Below are 17,594 nucleotides of genomic sequence, written 5' to 3'. Positions count from 1 at the left end.
CTCTGCTCAGAACATCCCCACCTAGGCAGACTGAGAGGTGCTGCCAATTAATTTGAGATTGTCCCTCAAGGCTAATTAGCTGGTTTGCCCCCCCACTACATGACTCCCTCAGGGAAGGAACCATCCCCTCAAATCCCTACCCTCTGGAAAAGCTGCCAGCACAACCCATGGGAAGAGGCAAACTCACCTGGCCTCAGCACCAGAGTGGACGCGGGGGAAAGAGCCCTGGGAAGGTGAGGAGACTGGAGTCACACAGGGATGGGGCAGGGAGAGGGGACACAGACAGGCACTGCCAGCACCATTACCTGGCTGGGGATGACTTGACTGGAGGTGGAGCTAGGAAATCCCAGAGGAAGATGGCATCCCCAACGCTGATGACGTGCTCTTGGTTTGGGGTGAAGGCGACTTGGTGCACGGGCTCCGAGTGGCCAATGAACACCTGGGAGAGAGCACACCTTGAATCCTCATCACCCCCGTCAGGATGGCGTTACTCCACTCCCTGTCTTGCACAGCCAGGGTTACAAGCCAGAAGAGGAATTCCAGAAGAGGATCTATCACACCTACAGTTCTCACACCTGTGGGCTGATCTACCTGGGGCTGACCTCCAACACACTCACTTGGGGAAGGAAGCAAAAGCTGAAGAGTCCAAAGTCTTATCCTGCCTCTGAAGCCTTGGGTGAACCATTTTCCGCTCCATTTTCTCTCTCTGTCCCTAACACAGAGCTATAACCTACTTCTGTCCTTTGCAGAGGCTCTCACTGGGGTGCTCTGTCAGCCCCAGCCTGTGCCCACTGCTGGGCACTGTTACAGTGTGGGATTGGGGCTGCATTTCTCTGCTGGGCAAACTGGGACTGGGGACACTGGGCCAGGTCATACAGAGCCCATTTGCTGCTCTCTTCTCTGGGGATTCAGCATTGCAGCACCACCCCTTCCCCCCCTGGGTGGGCAGTACCTGGAAGTTGATGTTGAAGCGCATCCGGTAGTCCCACACTTTGATGACCTTGTCACCAGCAGTGAGCAGGTACTGGCCATCCTTGCTCAGTGCCAAGGAGGAACAGCTCAGCTTGTGCACAGGGGACACCTGAGGACAAGAAATGGCACCAGCAGCCTTAGCTGAGCTGGTTCATGCCTTATTTACACTTCAGCAAGAGAACAGTAGTGTGACAGTGTGGAAAACAAGGACAAGTTCGGCTCACCCTGAGCACAAGCACACTGGGACAGCTGCAGGCTTCTCACAAGTGTTGCTTTGAAGCCTGTGAGCTCCAGGAGGAGTTTTTCTCTCATTTAACTTCCCAGAGAGACAAGAAGTGCCCAGCCCCCACAGGAGACCTGGTGGATGAATTTCAGTGTCCTACCTCTCGCACCAGCCGTCCGGTTTTTGCATCAAGCACAAGGATTTTATTGGAAGAAGTGGATACCAGGAGCTCGCCCTGAGGCACAGGACCAAAGCAGACCTTCACTGCAGAGTCCAAGATGGTGCTGTGCAGGTCTAGGATGCTGATGTCCACCCTCAGCAGCTGTGGAACAAAAAGCCACTGAACAACCACTGCAGGAGCCTCAGGATTGCTCCCGTGCTCCTAACACGAGCATATGGAGCCCCCTGGACCCTTCCCTTCCCACTTAATGAGGGGCTGCAGGTCCAGGCAGTGCCCAGGAGAGCAGGTCAAGAGAGAGGTGAGAGCTGACAGCCTCCACAGCATCTCTCCAAATTATCTTTCTAGATAATGAAGGCAGAGGAGAAGAAACATTGAATTTGTTATTTCTGTCTCACAGAAGGGAAAACAGGGAGCTCACTGTCAGCCCCACGCCCTGATCCACCTCCCTGGATGCTGCCTGTGGAGTTTCCAGGGGACAGCCCTGTCCCCAGGAGTGAGGGGACTCTGCTGGGTACCTCATCGAGTGAGCAGGCCTCCATCACTGTCACCACGTACTTGGAGGGCCCCACGAAGGCCAGCAGGCGACTGTCCCCACTGACCACCAGAGTGTCCACGCCACTCCCAGCATCCCGGGCCACCACATTGCCTGGGGGACACAGCAAGAGAGTGAGGAGCAGCAAAGCCCACTCTGATGGTGCTGCTGAGCAGCAGCTGCAGCTTCTCCTGCAGCCTGAGAAAAAAGCAACCTGTGCTGTAGGAGTTGCTACAAATTTTATTTACACACCCAGAATGTGCAGTGAACCACCTCAAAAACAAGGTTGTGATGCACAGCTTGTTGCCTGAGTGAGCATGCAGCGTTTTCAAGGAGAGCACAACAAAGTCAAAGGAATAAAATTGATTTTAGGGCTTATTTTTTAGTGTTACAAGAGGCTGTGATGAGGAGCTCTGTGAGATCTCAGCTGCAGCCTGGGTGTCTGAACCCAGAGCAGAATGAGGTCAGTGCTGAACACCACCATACTGATGTCAGTCCAGAGGGCAGAGAGACCCAGAGGTCTGAAAATCACAGAAATTACAGCAATTCTCTGTATTTATTCCATGACCATAATTCCACTGTTCTGTCCCTGGAACGTGACCAGGCAGCAAACACAATTTCAGAGCAGAGGCACCACGTGAAGGTCCAGCTGCGCACTGACACCAAACCTGGGTTATTTTGGATGAATTCCCTGATTCCTCCAACCCCCGTTCCTTCTCCTGCACACCTCCTGGGGCAGGTTTCTCCTCTTTGTGCAATATTGCACCGTATAAAAATGAAGAGTTCCCTTTCCCTGCCCAAGCTTGTGCTGTCACAACTCATTTCCAAAGTGTACATTAAATGTGACACTAATTTTTCCAAACTGCCTTGCCCCTGCCCTGCCTGCAGCTCTCCACCAGCTCCATTCACCAGCACAGAGCAGCTCTGCTGCAGGCAGGATTAGGGCAACAATCCACTTCAAACAAATTAAATTGCACATGCACAGAATGGAAAGAGTCAGGGCTTGGGCATGAATAAATCTCTGTGACCCCAGCACAATAATGAAATCATCAGACCAGCAGGATGAGAGGGTTTGAACCAGAACAGGTAGGGAAGGGCTGGCAGTCACTGGGGTTTGCTCACACAGAAGGTACAAACAGAAATCACAGAATCATTAAGGTTGGGAAAGCCCTCTAAGATCATCAAGTCCACTAAAACATGTCCCCAAGTGCCACATCCACACATCTTTTAAATCCTTCCAGGGATGGTGACTCCACCACTGCCCTGGGCAGCTGTGCCAGTGCCTGACAACCTTTCCAAGAAAAAAATTTTCCCATGACCAAATCTAAAGCTCCCCTGGCACTTGAGGCCATTTCCCCTTGTCCTGTCCCTGTTCCCTGGGAGCACAGCCCGACCCCTCCAGCTGTCCCCTCCTGTCAGGAGCTGTGCAGAGCCACAAGGTCCCCCTGAGCCTCCTTTTCTCCAGGCTGAGCCCCTTTCCAGTTCCCTCAGCTGCTCCTGGTGCTCCAGTCCCTTCCCCAGCTCTGTTTCCCTCTGAGCCTCCTTTTCTCCAGGCTGAGCCCCTTTCCAGTTCCCTCAGCTGCTCCTGGTGCTCCAGTCCCTCCCCAGCTCTGTTTCCCTGGACAAGCTCCAGCCCCTCCATGTCTGTGTTGTGAGGGGCCCAGAACTGACCTCCGGGACTGGAGGTGCCCCAGCAATGCCCAGTGCAGGGGGAAATGACAAAGCTCAGAAAGTTCATTGGGAAATATCACTCCAAGCAGGCTAAGTTTGGGCTGGCTCTGGTGTCAGCATGTCTGTGCTAACACAGAAAAAGAAGAAAGGCAATCCCAACCCCAAAGTCTTACCCAGGACTCTCAAAACCTGGACTTTCCGTGCCACAAGTCCATACAGAGCCAGAGTTCCCTGCAAGCAGGAGCTGAACATCAAATTGCCATCTGGAGAGAAGGTCAGCCCGGTGACCGCGGTGCGGTGCTGCCTGAAAGAGGGCAGAAGACATGGGAAAAGGGAAGAGAAGAAGGAATCACAGACAGAGGGAACAGTGGTGATGTTGAGTGCAACACAGTGAAGAACCCAAGAGGATAAATTTACCAGGAGCAGAGCAGGACCCCACTGTGCTCACCCCTGTAGCAGCCCAGGACAAGCAACATTCTGAACTGTCAGAAAACCGAGCAGCAAGCGCAGGCTCCAGCCTGGATGAAACCTGCTCCTTCTCCCTTTGGGCTATCCTCCAAATCCCACACTGAGGCTCACAAGGGCTACCTGCCCAGCTGCTCTCTAGCAGCTCTTTCCTCCTGCTGTCCACTGGGAAGTCACAAAGAAAGCCCTCGTGGTTTTCACAGCTTGGGCTTTCACCACCCGGAGCCTCGGCACAGCAGGATCTGCCCCAACCCCACCCAACTGGGACCTGAGGCTTGTGGAGCTCCCTGAGTGTCACTGTGGCTCTGTCTCATCACCATGACACCCATTTAGACCCCGTGGAGCTCCCACTTCACTCACTTGTGCTCCAGCAGGAGGTCAGAGGCAGCCAGGCTGAAGATCCTCACCACCCCGCTGTCGAAGCCACAGGCCAGCATCTTCCAGAAGGGGTGGAAGGCCACAGTACAGGGAGTTTCCTCTGCAGCTGAGAAGTCATACAGCTGCAGGGAAGAGACACCACAGGCATGAAGCTGGAGAGGACTGGAGCTGCAGCTGGACCTAACAACTGATCAGCCTCACATCCCCACCATGAGCATGTCCCTGCTCCTGCCTGGATGGATCCAAAGCCCACTGAAGTCCTGGGTCTTTGGGCACTCAGATAAAGCCCTTGGGTGTTACGGTTTGTGCTAAAAAGCATTCTTCAAAAGATGGAGGAAAAGGAAATAGTTTTGTCAAACAATACCTCAGAACTCTGTACTTCCAAAGGGTCTCTTGCCCATGGTACCCCTCACGCTCCAGGGAGGGCTCCTGAACTGTGGGGCTTTGCTAACTGGACCAAACAGAGACCAGGGAGACTCTTAATAAAGCTGAGACAGCACCTGCCCGGTCTGACCCACCTGCTGCGTGGAGGCGAGGTCCCACACTCGGATGGTGCTGTCCTGGGACACTGTTGCTATCTGCTGCCACTTCCCCTCCACCGAGAAGCCCAGCACAGAGCCCTCGTGGGAGCGCATCAGCGTGTTGTAGTCCCGGGCCTGGACATCCAGGTAGCCCAGGCTCCCAGCAGCTGTCGTGGACAGGACTTTGTGGCTGTCTGGGCTGATGCAGACAGAACTCACTGAAGCCTCATGCTCTGGGAAAGACACAGGAGTCAACAAATCCTCTGGAAAAGGAGCAGCTGGAACACAGCTACAGACCCACATTTAGGAAAGCAATGCCCATGACCCAAAGACTGAATGCTTTCAGGTGTGAGTTGTGACAGATTAGAGAGTTAGTCTCTGCCCTTCCTAACGTCCCTGGCTCTGCTCTGCTGTAATGGTGATTGTTTCAACAACAATCAAGGCCTGCTCAACTTCTCCCTAATTTTTCATGGACAGATGAGCCATGGCTAGAAAGGGACAGAAATCAAGATGGAAGGCCTGTTGTCCCCCAGGAGGTCCTGCCTTTCTCCTATGAGTTACAAGAATAAACATTAATAATTGCCACTGAAGACTTCCAAGGCAGTCAGCCCTGGAGGCAGCACACATAACACAGCCCTGACTCATGAGCATTGCTGTGGGAGCTGTGGCAGTGGAGTTCTGGATCTGCAGCAGGAGATGTGGAGCTCAGAAGCACCACTCCCATCTCTACTCACCTGCCTCTAGGACAGCAGCTGAGAAGTCCAGTAGCCACAGCCTCACGTAGCCATCCTCTGATCCCGTGGCACAGAAGGTCGAGGACATGCTGATACTGTTTATAGCAATCCCAGGGCCTGGAAACCCAAAAAACAACAGTTCCTTATACAGGTGAAACAAGAAAACTCAGCCTGAGAGGGGGCCCATCCAAGAGCTGAGGCTGGTAGTCCACCCACACCCAGCTGGAGCCTGAGGAGGATGCAAGAACCCCACAGTGACCGGCAGAACAGGCTGAAGGGTCTCAGCCAGCCCTACTCAGGGCTCCAAACTCCTCTTTACCAGTGTGAAACTCTTGCCAGGCACAGAAGATTCCTACCTCTGCCATATTTTTGCCCCAAACAGGATTCTGTAGCAAAGGATATCCCAGATTAACTGCCTGAGGTACAAACCCTTTCACTGCCCTCAAAGCCTCTCTGCACGCAAAAGGGAGATACAGATCCACAGACTGGGAGGTTTTGATTCATAGAATCATTAAGATTGGAAGCATCATTGAGCCCAATGATTATCCCCCCGACTAGCCCATGTCCCCAGGTGCCACACACAGGTGCCAGCACAGGCTTTTTGAACATTTCCAGGGGTAGAAAGGGCAGCTTGTTCCAATGCCTTACCACACTTTCAGTCAAGAAATTTTCCCCAATATTCAACCTAAATTCAGGTATAAAGGCCATAAGTCAGAGCTAGCACTGAGACCAGGAGGCACCAAGGACTTTGTTTCATCTCCTCTTGGGCCCTTTCTTGCCCATGAAGTGGGAACTGCAGTTGCACACCTCTCAAAGGCCACATTATAGATTAATTAGCTCAATTTGCCCAAGCAAACTATGTACTAAGTTTTAAGATATCAGAGCAATCACACTTGAAAGTGAATTCTTCCTGCTGTTCAAGTTAATGGAAGAGCTGAAAGTTGGTCTACTTAATGTAGAGCAACAAAGATTCCCCGAACGCTCTGCACCAGCTGAATAATGAAAAAATCCCCAAATTCATCTTTTTCGTTAATCTTAGCTCTTTTTCCATCTCTCCATTAAGCCTCCCATCAGCAAATGAAGACCTTGTCTCATGCTTCTAAAAGTAGTGTTTCTCTGAAAGTGCAATCAGCATTTAAAATGCTAAAATCTTCCTTAAAACGATTCTTTGCTGTACTAAGGAAGATTATTTGCAGTCCTTAAGAGGCAAATAGCAATGATCTAAACAACCCCAAAATAATCCTTCAGCAGTAGGTAAAGAGCTGGTTGGTTTGAGCAGATTTCTAACCCCGATGGTGGTGGAGGTGGTCCCTGGTTGTTGGTCCCCCTCTCTCTGCCTGCTGCTGCTCCTACCTGAGCTGCTCCTGTTTCCACCTGAGCTGATCCCTGCCTGTTCCTGTTCCCACCTGAGCTGATCCCAACCTGCTCCTGTTCCCACCTGAGCTGATCCCTGCCTGCTCCTGTTCCCACATGAGGTGTTCCCTGCCTGCTCCTGTTCCCACCTGGGCTGCTCCCTGCCTGCTCCTGCCCGTCCCCCTGGGGCTGTGCAGGCAGCAGGCGCCGTGCACTCCGCACACAGACATTCTTGTAGTCCACCTCCAGTACATGGCCACTCCTGCTGCACACAAAGCTGTGGGAAAAAAACAGGAGAGACTTGCTTTTAGTAAAAAAATACCTTGGTTTACCTTGTTTGTGTAAAGCAATCCTGGCTCACAAGTAATATAAGAAGTCAACAAGGTGTCCAAGTGTTCCACACACTTCCAAAGAAGTCAGAGCTTCCTATTTAGTTTCCTGACCCTTTGGAATAGAAATTAGCAAAAGAGCTAAAAGCTTGACATAAACTCCAGAAAGAAGCCTCTCTCTGCCACAGGCTGGCTGAGCTGACAGCTCTGGCTTTGTGGGACAACATGGGGTGGCAACAAAGGTCTGGTTTTGATGATTAAAATAAAACAACGAAGTGTGTCTGTATGCAAGAGGATGTGTACCAGGCTCCTCCCACTGACCCAGGAATCCAACAGAGAGCTTCAGGTGGGGAGAGAGTCACTAAATATGGCACAACAGCAGCATGGCAAGAGGAAAGAGGCTGTTCTGCGAGCAGACAAACCCCTTTTGGGAGGTGACACGTGCTGAGTGGGAAGAGCCTCTCCCAGCTCCAGAGGGCCGCTGTATTTTGAGGGAGAAGCCCAGCAAAGCGCGTGGTGGAGGGGAAGGCAAATGCCACCAGGGAGAGCTGCAGAGCTCCCTCCTGCCGGGCTGCCAGGGACAGGTGACAGTGACAGGCTGTAAGAGATGGTCTGAAGTTTCCCTCATTTGCCTCACGACCATTGCAAAGACAGAGACCAAGACCCTGAGGATCCTGACCGGAGTTCTGGCCTGGCTGAGGTGGATGCTCGCCAAGTGATTGTTTGCAGCTGTGTTTGCAGCTCCACCATGGTACACTGCTTCCAGCAGGGCCTGGCAAGGAGCGGCTTGATACCTGCTCATCACAACAGCCCAGGAATTTCCCCACCTCTTGGCTAAATGAACTTTCTGGGATAACTTTGGTGACAGACAATCCCTCATCTGCCTCGTGACCACCATGACGGGTGGAGATTCAAGCCCCTCCCAAGGACTGAGACCCCTATAATTCTGACACAGGGGGCTGGCCTGACTGAAGCGAGATGTTTACCAAGTGCTGCCTACAGGTGTGTTCCCTGGACCAAGAAACCAGTCCTGATACAATGGGTCCCACTCACTGCTGAGACTGACTTACCCTGTTTCGGAACATGGACTGTCTGTACCCATTTTCAATAAACTCATTCTCCATTGTCTTTTACATGTTCCCCCCTCGTCAGAGGACTATAAAAGACCCCTGAATTAACCAAGACTTTGAGATTCTCCCCGATGTCACAAGATGGATCTATTGGCCGGACCACAAGGATTTTGTCTCTCCGTTGGTAGCTATACCCCTTCCCCTCTTCCTCTCTTTTATTCTCCTTTCTAATCCTTCTATGGTATTTGCTGTGGGCACTCAATAAAAGGTGCACTTGTTTTGATTAATACTGAAATCCCCTCCGTGTTGTTTTTGCACTCTGAGATCAGTTAACGAACCATCACGACCCCTGCTTGTACCAGGGATCGTGACACAGGTCCTTACAGTGCACGGTCCTCCAGGGACAGGTGACAGTGACAGACAGGCCCTTACAGTGCACAGTCCTCCAGGGACAGGTGACAGTGACACACAGGCCCTTACAGTGCACGGTCCTCGGGCTCCTGCTCGGGCCCAGGCCCCGTCTCGAAGGCCAGGTCGGTGAACTCCAGGCCATGGTACTCGCCCAGGCTGATGGGACACGAACGCAGGGCTCCGCTCCGCACTCGCCACAGCCTGATGTTGTCCCGGCCACACGACACCATCCTGTGCAGGGAGACACAGCCTGAGCACCAGGGCATGGCTCCCCAGGCCCCTGAGGGGAGGGCAGTGTCCCAAGGGCCACTGACATCAAGGACTGAGAGCAGGAATGGCAACCAGATGGCTGCAGCACCACCATTTCCCCCCAGCCATGCCAGAGTTATCAAATAAAATATTTATTTTGGTTTGGGGTGAAGGGACCTTAAAGCTCGTCTTGTTTCACCCCCTGCCATGGCCAGCAACACTTTCCATTATCCCAGGTTGTTCCCAGCCCCAGCATCCGACCTGGTCTTGGACACTGCCAGGGATCCAGGGGCAGCCACAGCCTCTCTGGGCACCCCCAGGCCAGGCAGGGCCTCCCCAGCCTCACAGGGAACAATTTCTTCCCAATATCTAAGAATCAATACTTTGAATTTCTTTTCCTGGCACACTACCTGGTATCATCAAAGAAAGCAATCTTCATGGCCTGGATGTCCACATCTGTTTGTGCTTTGGCCAGCACAGTCACACCTCCACCACGGGTCACCTGAGCAGTGTTCCACACCACCACCATCTGAAGCAAGAAAATATGATGGGAGAGCTGCTTAAAACCTTGGCAGCAGAAGAGCTTTTCATCCCACAGCTGCTCCAGAGCTGGGCACAAAGTATTGATAACAGAGCTGGAGCATGGAAATAAAACCCATTGCACAGAGGGTTTAGGACAGTCCAACAGCTTTGCAAAGCTTCATGGCAATATCCTTGTCTGCAATCCATAATTAGAGGTTCTAAATCCCAGGGCTTCCTGGCAACAGGGCTCAGACTTGGAAAGAAAATCCAGTGAGCAGTGGGAACTCTGCCTGCTGGGATAGAGGAGCTGTCCCAGGGCTGAGGGAGCAGGAGGCAGCACGTCCACTGCTCAGTACAGGTCTGTGTGCCCCCAGTGCCCATCACCAGGGGCAAGAGTCACACCCTCCGCCCAAAGCAAAGGGGAAGATGCCTGCAGAAATGCAGGAGGATGCTCTGCATTCCAGCACAGTGTTAAAACCAAACCCAGCATCACTTCAGGATGGGCTGAGAGGTACTCCCCCCAGCACCCCCATTCTCCCACCCAGCTTTCACCCCACTGTTCCCCACCTCCCCAGCTCCCACACGGATCACAGAACACTGCCACGTGCTGGGAAAAACACAGAGCACTGTGTGGTTTTTGCTTCACTTAGTGATGGCACAGCTAATTGCTGATGGTCGTCACTAAAGGATAAAAAACAGTTCCACTGACAAAACAAAACCCCCAGTCCCATGAAACAAGTTTATTTTTGACTGCTCCACGTGGGATCTGCGTCATCCCCAGCTACAATGCTAGGCGGCAGCTCCAGTGCCTGGCATCCCTTCCCACAGTGATGCCTGGAGCTGGAAGATTTCACCTCATATCTTGCCCTAAATGCTATTAAAATAAAGATATAATCCCATCACCCTGCCTGGGTCCTAGCTGGGACCACTCCAGGGATAGAACAGCCCCAAAGCGCAACCCCAGCAGGACTCTCCAGCTGTTTCCAAAAGGATTTGTGCACTTGCAGCTGAGAAACACCCATAAGCATCAGGCAGAGGGAAAGTATTCTCTAAGCAGCTAATGAGAAAGGGATGTCCTGCAAGAACATGTCTAGGAAAGCTGAGAGCAGAGGCCTGGAAAACGACTACAGAATCTGGGAGAACAGCTCTCTCAGGGAAACCTCCCAGCCCCAGTGTCAGTTCTCACCGTTCTGCTGTGCACGTCCTTCCCCACACCACACAGAACATCTCCACTGTGGGAAAAGCTGCAGGAAGAGAGACCTGGTGAAAAACAGCTCCTCATATCCTGGGTTCATCCTCACAGGGCATAAAAGGGGACAGGTATTGGGGATGGGGAGACAGCAAGACCTGAGGGATAAGCTCAGCACAGAGCTGGCAGCACATCCAGGCCAGCTGCCAGCAGGTTCGGTGACACACACAGGCAGCTGTAATTCATCCTGCTTCAGCAAGCAGGAATAGCACGGAAAAGCCACTGTGCTGCAATGCTCTGCCACCCACCTGAGGGACACGAGGGACTGCAGGTGGGTTTTGAAGAGGCAGAGGCAGGTTCCCGTGGGGAAGTCCCAGAGGCGGCCCAGGCTGGCCTGTGCCGAGGCCAGCACGGTGCTGCTCCCGCCGAAGGCCAGCGCCGCCACCTGCGGGAAGCACGGCCAGAGAGGAGCCGGGAGAGCTGCAGGGAGCACGGACAGGGCTGCCAGCAGGGCCTGCAAGGGCTACTCACCTTGTCGGTGTGGCCGAGGAAGAACCTCTGCTCGCCAGTCCTGAGGAGCAGGGCGACGATGACGGCGTGGCAGGGATACACCACGGCCGTGCTGTCCTGTGTCCACAGAGCCTGCAGCACCCAGACAGGGGGGACACGGCTCCAGAACCACCCCACAGTCCAGGCACAGCTCTTCCCCAGCCCTGGAAGTGTCCAAGGCTGGGATGGATGGGGTGTGGAACAACCTGGGCTAGTGGGAGGTGGCCCTGCCCATGGCAGGGGATGGAATGGGCTTCAGGGTTCCATCCCTACTACTGAACAGCAGGTCCAAGGAAAACATTGCTGGCAGAGCCTTGACTGACTGAACCAAACTAACTCTTTCTTTACCCTAACACAGACCACAAGCAAGACGCAGTGTGCCACAGAAAACAATCCAAAATACAGCCCTTTCTTTCCAGCCTCCAACAAAGCAGCACCAGTTTTAATGTGTCAAAAAGAAGTTAAATTTAGTGAAGGGTCTGGAGCACAAGTCTGAAGAAAAGATCTGAGGGGCCTCAGCCTGGACCTTCTGGGTCTCCACAATTCCCTGACAGGAGGGGGAAGTCAGGTGAGGGTCAGGCTCTGCTCCCAGGGAAGAAGGGAGGAAATGGCCTCAAGTTTTGCCAGGGGAGGTTTACATTGGATATTGAGAAAATTTCTTCATAGAAAAGATTGTCAGGCACTGGCCCAGCTGCCCAGGGCAGTGGTGGAGTCACCATCCCTGGAGGGATTTAAAAGACATGTAGATGTGGCACTTGAGGACATGGGTCAGTGGAAGGCCTGGGAATTCTGGGAAAACCAGTTGGAACTGATGTCCTTAGAGGACTTTTCCATCCTATGATTCTGTCTAATGGGCCCCATAATTTTTAATTCACCATCCTAACAGCAGAGCAGTTGTCACAGATGCTCAGGCTCACCCACTTTGGGATTATTTTCCACATCAAGCAGTGCCACACTCAGCTGCATTTCACACCTCCAAAACCTCCATATCCTGCCCACAAGATGACAGATCAACTCCCCAGATCACCCAAGCCACTGACCCATTTGGTGCTGCAGCCTCCAAAGCCAATAATTTTTCTCAACTTCAGGATGGGATCTGGCACAAGACCCTGGAAAGGAAAACCAGACAGAACCATCATGCTTAGGGCCAGGCTGAGGCCCACCCTCCATGGGGCACCCCAGCTCCAGTGTTTGGCTCTCTGAAGCACAGAGGCAGCTTTGGGTTTCTCCCTTTAGAGGGGACAACTTTAATGCATTTAACCTCACAGAGTCAAAGCTGGCAGCAGGAGGAGCTGGGGTTTCTGAGTTAAGCAGCTCTCCCATCCAGCCCCAGTGATGCCCTGGGGCCACTGTGAGAATCCCAGAATGGTTTGGGTTGGAAGGGACCTTAAAGTCCACCCACTTCCACCCCCACATGGACAGGGACGCCTTCCACTAGCCCAGGTTGCTCCAAGTCCTTTCCAACCTGGCCTTGGACACTCCCAGGGCTGTCCTGCAGACTGGGGCTCACCTGTGGGATGGCAAAAGGGCCAGAGCACACACCTGGGCAAACCTGTGGCTTAAGGTCAGCACATTTGAACACAGAATCCCTCTGTCAAGGCAAGTAGGGTGCTAGTGGGAAGAACTCCTCCTCTGCATCTTTTGGACTCCATGAGTTTAACTGAAACCCCAGCATGAACCTTGTGTTCCTTCTCTCCCTTCATTAGAAACAAAGGGAAATACCCCAAAGAAAAACCCCAAAGCCACCTTGTGACCCTCCAGAACTTCACACACCTCTTCTGAGCCAGGGACAGCTCGGGTTGTCTGCCCCCTCCTCTGATGAGCATAGACATGGATGCCACCATCACTGAGTGGCAGTGGCTGCCTCGTGTCCCCTGCACTGTGCAGCCTCTGCTTCTCCTCCAGCATGGGGTCTCCAGCAGGCACAGCTCCCAGAGGCCCTGGGACTGCCAGGTGAACCTCAGGGATGCTTTTTGTGATCGCAGGACACCGATGTGGCACCTGAGAATGAGCAAAGCCTCAGGCAGAGCTCAGTTCTCCTCCCAGGGCCCCCCACCTGCCCAGGGGCAGAGACAGGGAGACACCCACGTCCGTCCTGAGGGCTCCTCATAGCAACACAAACAAGGAGGAAAATATGTGGAGGGAGAGCAGTCCTGTGGGTACCTGGCTTGGCCAGGTTGTTAACCAGCCCTCTCCTTACACTCCCAGCATTGTCTGTGCACAGTTCATCTCCTCCAGACAGCAAACCAGAGCCTTGTCCAAATGCTCCTGGAGCTCTAGCAGGTCTGGACCACTGCCCTGGGGAGACTGGTCAGTGCCCAACCACCCTCTGGGGGAAGAACCTTTATTTAATATCCATTAAAACCTGCCCTGGCACAGCTCCAGCCATTCCCTGGGTCCTGTCCCTGTCACAGGGAGCAGAGATCAGAGCTGCCCCTGACAGGGTCTGACCTCAGTCTCTTTTGCTCCATCTGATCAAACCAAGTGACTGCTGCACCTCTTACCCTTCCCCTCCAGACCCTTCCCCACCCTCACAGCCATCCTTTGGACACTCTCTAATAAGAGACGTTGTGCTCCTCAGCTTCTCCCCCTCCACAGCATGAGGATGGCTTCCCCCAGTCCCTCTCCCAAAACCCACCACCACACTGGTAAGCCAGCCTGGACACCAGCTCTCACATCACCCCCAGTGGGGAAGGGGAAGCCAAGCTGAGGGCAGCTGCCTGCAGCCCCAGCAATGCCAGCTCCAGGCACTGCTCTGCTCTCTGAGGGCACTGCTCACATTCCTCAGTCTCCACACCTCACTTCCTTATCTATAACTTGAAGACACAGGGATCTGCTGCCTCCACAGAGACAGGGAAGATGGATATCTGGAGATTCCAAGGTACTTGGCACATCTCCTGTCTCTGTGCTGCACCACACTGCACCCCCAGGCAGTCACTGCAGGGCTGTGGTCACCAGACCGTGCCTGCAGCAGCTGCCAATGACAACAAGCAGCTTCTACCTCTTAAATTAAGACACAGATGCAGGGAAAAGCTCCATGGGAAGCAGGAAGGAAGGAGCTGCAGCCTCCTCCACGGTGCACTTACAGCTTTGGGACTGCTTATCTGCTGGACATGGGACAGGTCACAGACTGCTCCGGAGCGTGTCACCAGCTGGGTCGGTGGGTGGCTGGGCTCCTCCAGGACTTGGTCACCTGGGCAACACAAGGAGCAGGTCGAGCTCTTTTGGAAACCCAAGGCACCCAACTGGGCTGGCACAGCCTTGGCTGCCGTCCCCAGCATTCCCACCTGCCACAGGATGTGGGAAGCTCTTCTGGATGGAGTCGTGCAGCAGCTTAGCCCCCTCAGATGGGAACCTGAGCAGAACCAGAGGAAGGCACCGTGTCACTGGGATACTGCATTGGCACCTGGCAATGTCACCTGGTACCTCAGCCTGGCACAGAGGCCTCTTTGCTGTCTCCTGTAAATCCCTCCCCTTGTGCCTCATGGTCCTCCAAACACAGGGGTACCCAAGGCAGATGGCACTAAGGGTGTCTTTGTTACCAACACCTAAATGCTGGAGGTGGGGGGACCAAAACCCAGCCCCAGGTTCACCTGATCTGTCATTCCTTAAGTGGCACTGCCCATGCTGCCCCTCCCAGAGGTGCAGGGAGGCCTGGGAGCTGCAGTGGGATGGGAGCAGCCCTACCTGATGTAGTCATAGAGGTCGTGCCACTTCTCCCCCTTGGGCACAGGGAAGGCCAATTCCCGGGGCATGGGAGCCACCCCGCGGCACGACAGGTCACCCAGGTGGGCCTTGGTGAATGTCACACCTGGCAGGACAGGGACACACACACTGAGCTCTCCAAGCCCAGGCAGCTGCCTGAAATCCCAGTTCCTGTGGGATACAGGCACACACCACTTCCCACTAGAGAAACAAAGAGCACAAGCCTGAGGTTTGCAACAAACCCACATTTCACAGGTGTATTCCTGTAACTCTCAACCTCCAAAGAAGAGCCCAGAGCATAAACCCTTGGATCTCAGTTATAAACCCCCAGGCTCAAAATTCATGTCATTTCTGTTCACTGATTCAGCAGTTTCATATGATTTCTCTTAAGGCTTGTTGCCCATTTTCTTATTTCCTCCATGAATTTTTACATTTAGGAAAGTGAAACAGAAAAGGTTACAGGAAAGATACAGTAAGTTTCAGGAATTTCAAAGCACCCCCTGTAACTTCTTCCTCACTGATGCTTCCCAGCAGGCCAGGCAGTTCAGACAGAATTCCAGTACGAAAAAGGAAAGAGAGAAAATGAAGGATTTGACCAAAGTACCTCTGCCACACTGTGCAGGTGGATAAAAAAAAGCAGGTTGGAAGATTTTTGACACAAAAAAAAGCACAGGCTCTTCCAGCAGATAAAAGCACAAGTCTTGCAGAAGTGAGGCTTGATGACACCTTTAATTTTTACCCCTGAAAAAATTTCTAATCTTAGAAAGATATTTAACTTTGCTCTTTTCATTCACTTGTACAGCTGGGAAATGAGAGGATACTTTCCTTCAGCGTTTGGGAGATTGCATTCAATTCCAGACTTTGTTCCAGTGCCTGAAGGGGCTCCAAGAGAGGAGGGGAGGGACTTTGGACAAGGGCCTGGTGGAACAGGACAAGGGGAAATGGCTTCAAACTACCAGAGGACAGGGTTAGATGGAATATTGGGAAGGAACTGTTTCTTGTGAAGGTGGGGAGGCCCTGGCACAGGGTGCCCAGAGCAGCTGTGGCTGCCCCTGGATCCCTGGAAGTGTCCAAGGCCAGGCTGGACAGGGCCTGGAGCACCCTGGGATGGTGGAAGGTGTTCCTGCCTGTGTGGAAACTTAACATAGGGCAAAATACTTGGCACATTCTGTTCACATCATAGAGCACCAGTGCTCTGCCAGGGCTGCAAACTCAGCTTTGTGCTCCCACGGGCCCCCCCCAGGCTGGGCTGGAGCCTCAGCAGGAAGCAGAGGCCAGCCCGAGCTCTGGGCTCCTCACCTGGCTCGAAGAGCAGGTCGCTGGTGCAGAGGTTTCTCACGAGCAGGTTGCAGCAGAGTTTGACCCCCCTGAGGTGGCTGTACCTGCGGCTCAGGTACAGGGCCAGGATGGAGGGCAGGTCCAGCACCAGGCACGTCCAGCGCGCGTCAGCCGGGGCTGCTCCGGGGACACCTGCGGAGGAGAGCACAGGAGGGAAAAGGGATGGTGGGAAAGAGGCTACAGACAGGGACCTTGCTGGACAGCAGACACAGGGGTTACAGTGTTCAGAATGAAGTATTTACCAGGCAAGACTGCCACCAGGCCTGTGCCAAGTGGGAGATGGGAAAACATGTCTTGTAAGCTCAGGGGTGGGGAAGGACAGACAGGCATCCCACCGCCTCCATGGGCTCATGCCTGGTCTGACACTGCACCCCACTGTTTGGGAGAACGGGGATGGGGGACAGCCCAGCCAGGAGCTACAGCTCTGACCTGGCTGCAGAGGGGCTCCTGCTCAGGCCCACCACTGTTATCACAAAATCCTGGAATGGTTTGGGTTGGGAGAGACAACCTTTAAAACCATCTCATTCCATCCCCTGCCATGGGCAGGACACTTTCCACTATCCCAGGTTGCTCCACGCCCCATCCAACCTGGCCTTGGATACTGCCAGGAATGAGGCAGCCACAGCTTCTCTGCAAACACATTGAGCCAACCTGAGAACTCAATTTACTTTCTAACAATTAGTTTTGGTGGTGGTGTGCCAGCCCAGTCCCAGCTCCTCACCCCGCCGGGCCGTGCCCTCACTGGCTGCCCCGCAGACGAAGGGGAACTGCAGCCAGGTGGCCGAGGATTTGAATTCCTTGAAGAGGTTGGAGAAGGAGATGCGAACCACCTGGTTTTCCTGGGAAGAGACACACACACGGAGCTTTAGTCACCCTGGTGGCTTCGGCAGGGAAGTGCTGCAGAGGAGGAGCCATGTGCCCCTGTCTCCTGTCCCCTCCATATCCCCTGGCCCCGGCGGAGATGACACCACGATGGAAACCATCTCCAGCCTTGAGTGACCCACCAGCAGCAAAGAACAGCCACGTCCTGCAGCCCCCAAGCCCACCCAGTGCCATCCCCAGTCCTTCAATCAGCCATGATGGCAGTGTAAGAGGCCACTCCGTGTCACGGACCTCGGTGGTGACATCCAGGTGCACGAGGAAGGCGCGCGCCGCCGGATCAACCGTCCCGCGCGGCCGCAGCCAATCAGCGGCGCGCTACA

The 17,594-nt window shown here is 53.7% G+C and overlaps 1 protein-coding gene across 1 annotated transcript in view; it reads right to left on the bottom strand.

The window, feature by feature from the left end:
* WDR90 (WD repeat domain 90) overlaps nucleotides 1–17,594 on the bottom strand; it is a 32,250-nt gene that overhangs the window by 14,597 nt on the left and 59 nt on the right. Inside the window, exons 2-24 of the mRNA XM_041462212.1 lie at nucleotides 17,506–17,589; nucleotides 17,114–17,231; nucleotides 16,354–16,524; nucleotides 15,037–15,160; nucleotides 14,637–14,704; nucleotides 14,436–14,542; nucleotides 13,123–13,350; nucleotides 12,390–12,458; nucleotides 11,332–11,442; nucleotides 11,109–11,245; nucleotides 10,798–10,855; nucleotides 9,500–9,618; nucleotides 8,910–9,071; nucleotides 7,180–7,307; nucleotides 5,678–5,794; nucleotides 4,941–5,176; nucleotides 4,405–4,544; nucleotides 3,753–3,883; nucleotides 1,892–2,022; nucleotides 1,356–1,517; nucleotides 953–1,081; nucleotides 306–439; nucleotides 188–225 (exon numbers count right to left, since the gene is read on the bottom strand). Coding sequence (XP_041318146.1) covers nucleotides 188–225; nucleotides 306–439; nucleotides 953–1,081; nucleotides 1,356–1,517; nucleotides 1,892–2,022; nucleotides 3,753–3,883; nucleotides 4,405–4,544; nucleotides 4,941–5,176; nucleotides 5,678–5,794; nucleotides 7,180–7,307; nucleotides 8,910–9,071; nucleotides 9,500–9,618; nucleotides 10,798–10,855; nucleotides 11,109–11,245; nucleotides 11,332–11,442; nucleotides 12,390–12,458; nucleotides 13,123–13,350; nucleotides 14,436–14,542; nucleotides 14,637–14,704; nucleotides 15,037–15,160; nucleotides 16,354–16,524; nucleotides 17,114–17,231; nucleotides 17,506–17,589 — 2,902 coding nt within the window. The remainder of the gene's footprint in view (nucleotides 1–187; nucleotides 226–305; nucleotides 440–952; nucleotides 1,082–1,355; nucleotides 1,518–1,891; nucleotides 2,023–3,752; nucleotides 3,884–4,404; nucleotides 4,545–4,940; nucleotides 5,177–5,677; nucleotides 5,795–7,179; nucleotides 7,308–8,909; nucleotides 9,072–9,499; nucleotides 9,619–10,797; nucleotides 10,856–11,108; nucleotides 11,246–11,331; nucleotides 11,443–12,389; nucleotides 12,459–13,122; nucleotides 13,351–14,435; nucleotides 14,543–14,636; nucleotides 14,705–15,036; nucleotides 15,161–16,353; nucleotides 16,525–17,113; nucleotides 17,232–17,505; nucleotides 17,590–17,594) is intronic.

Source organism: Pyrgilauda ruficollis, unplaced genomic scaffold, assembly GCF_017590135.1.
Source record: "Pyrgilauda ruficollis isolate IOZ18807 unplaced genomic scaffold, ASM1759013v1 scaffold16, whole genome shotgun sequence".
Lineage (NCBI taxonomy): Eukaryota > Metazoa > Chordata > Aves > Passeriformes > Passeridae > Pyrgilauda > Pyrgilauda ruficollis.
This window is presented reverse-complemented; position numbering and strand designations above follow the sequence as displayed.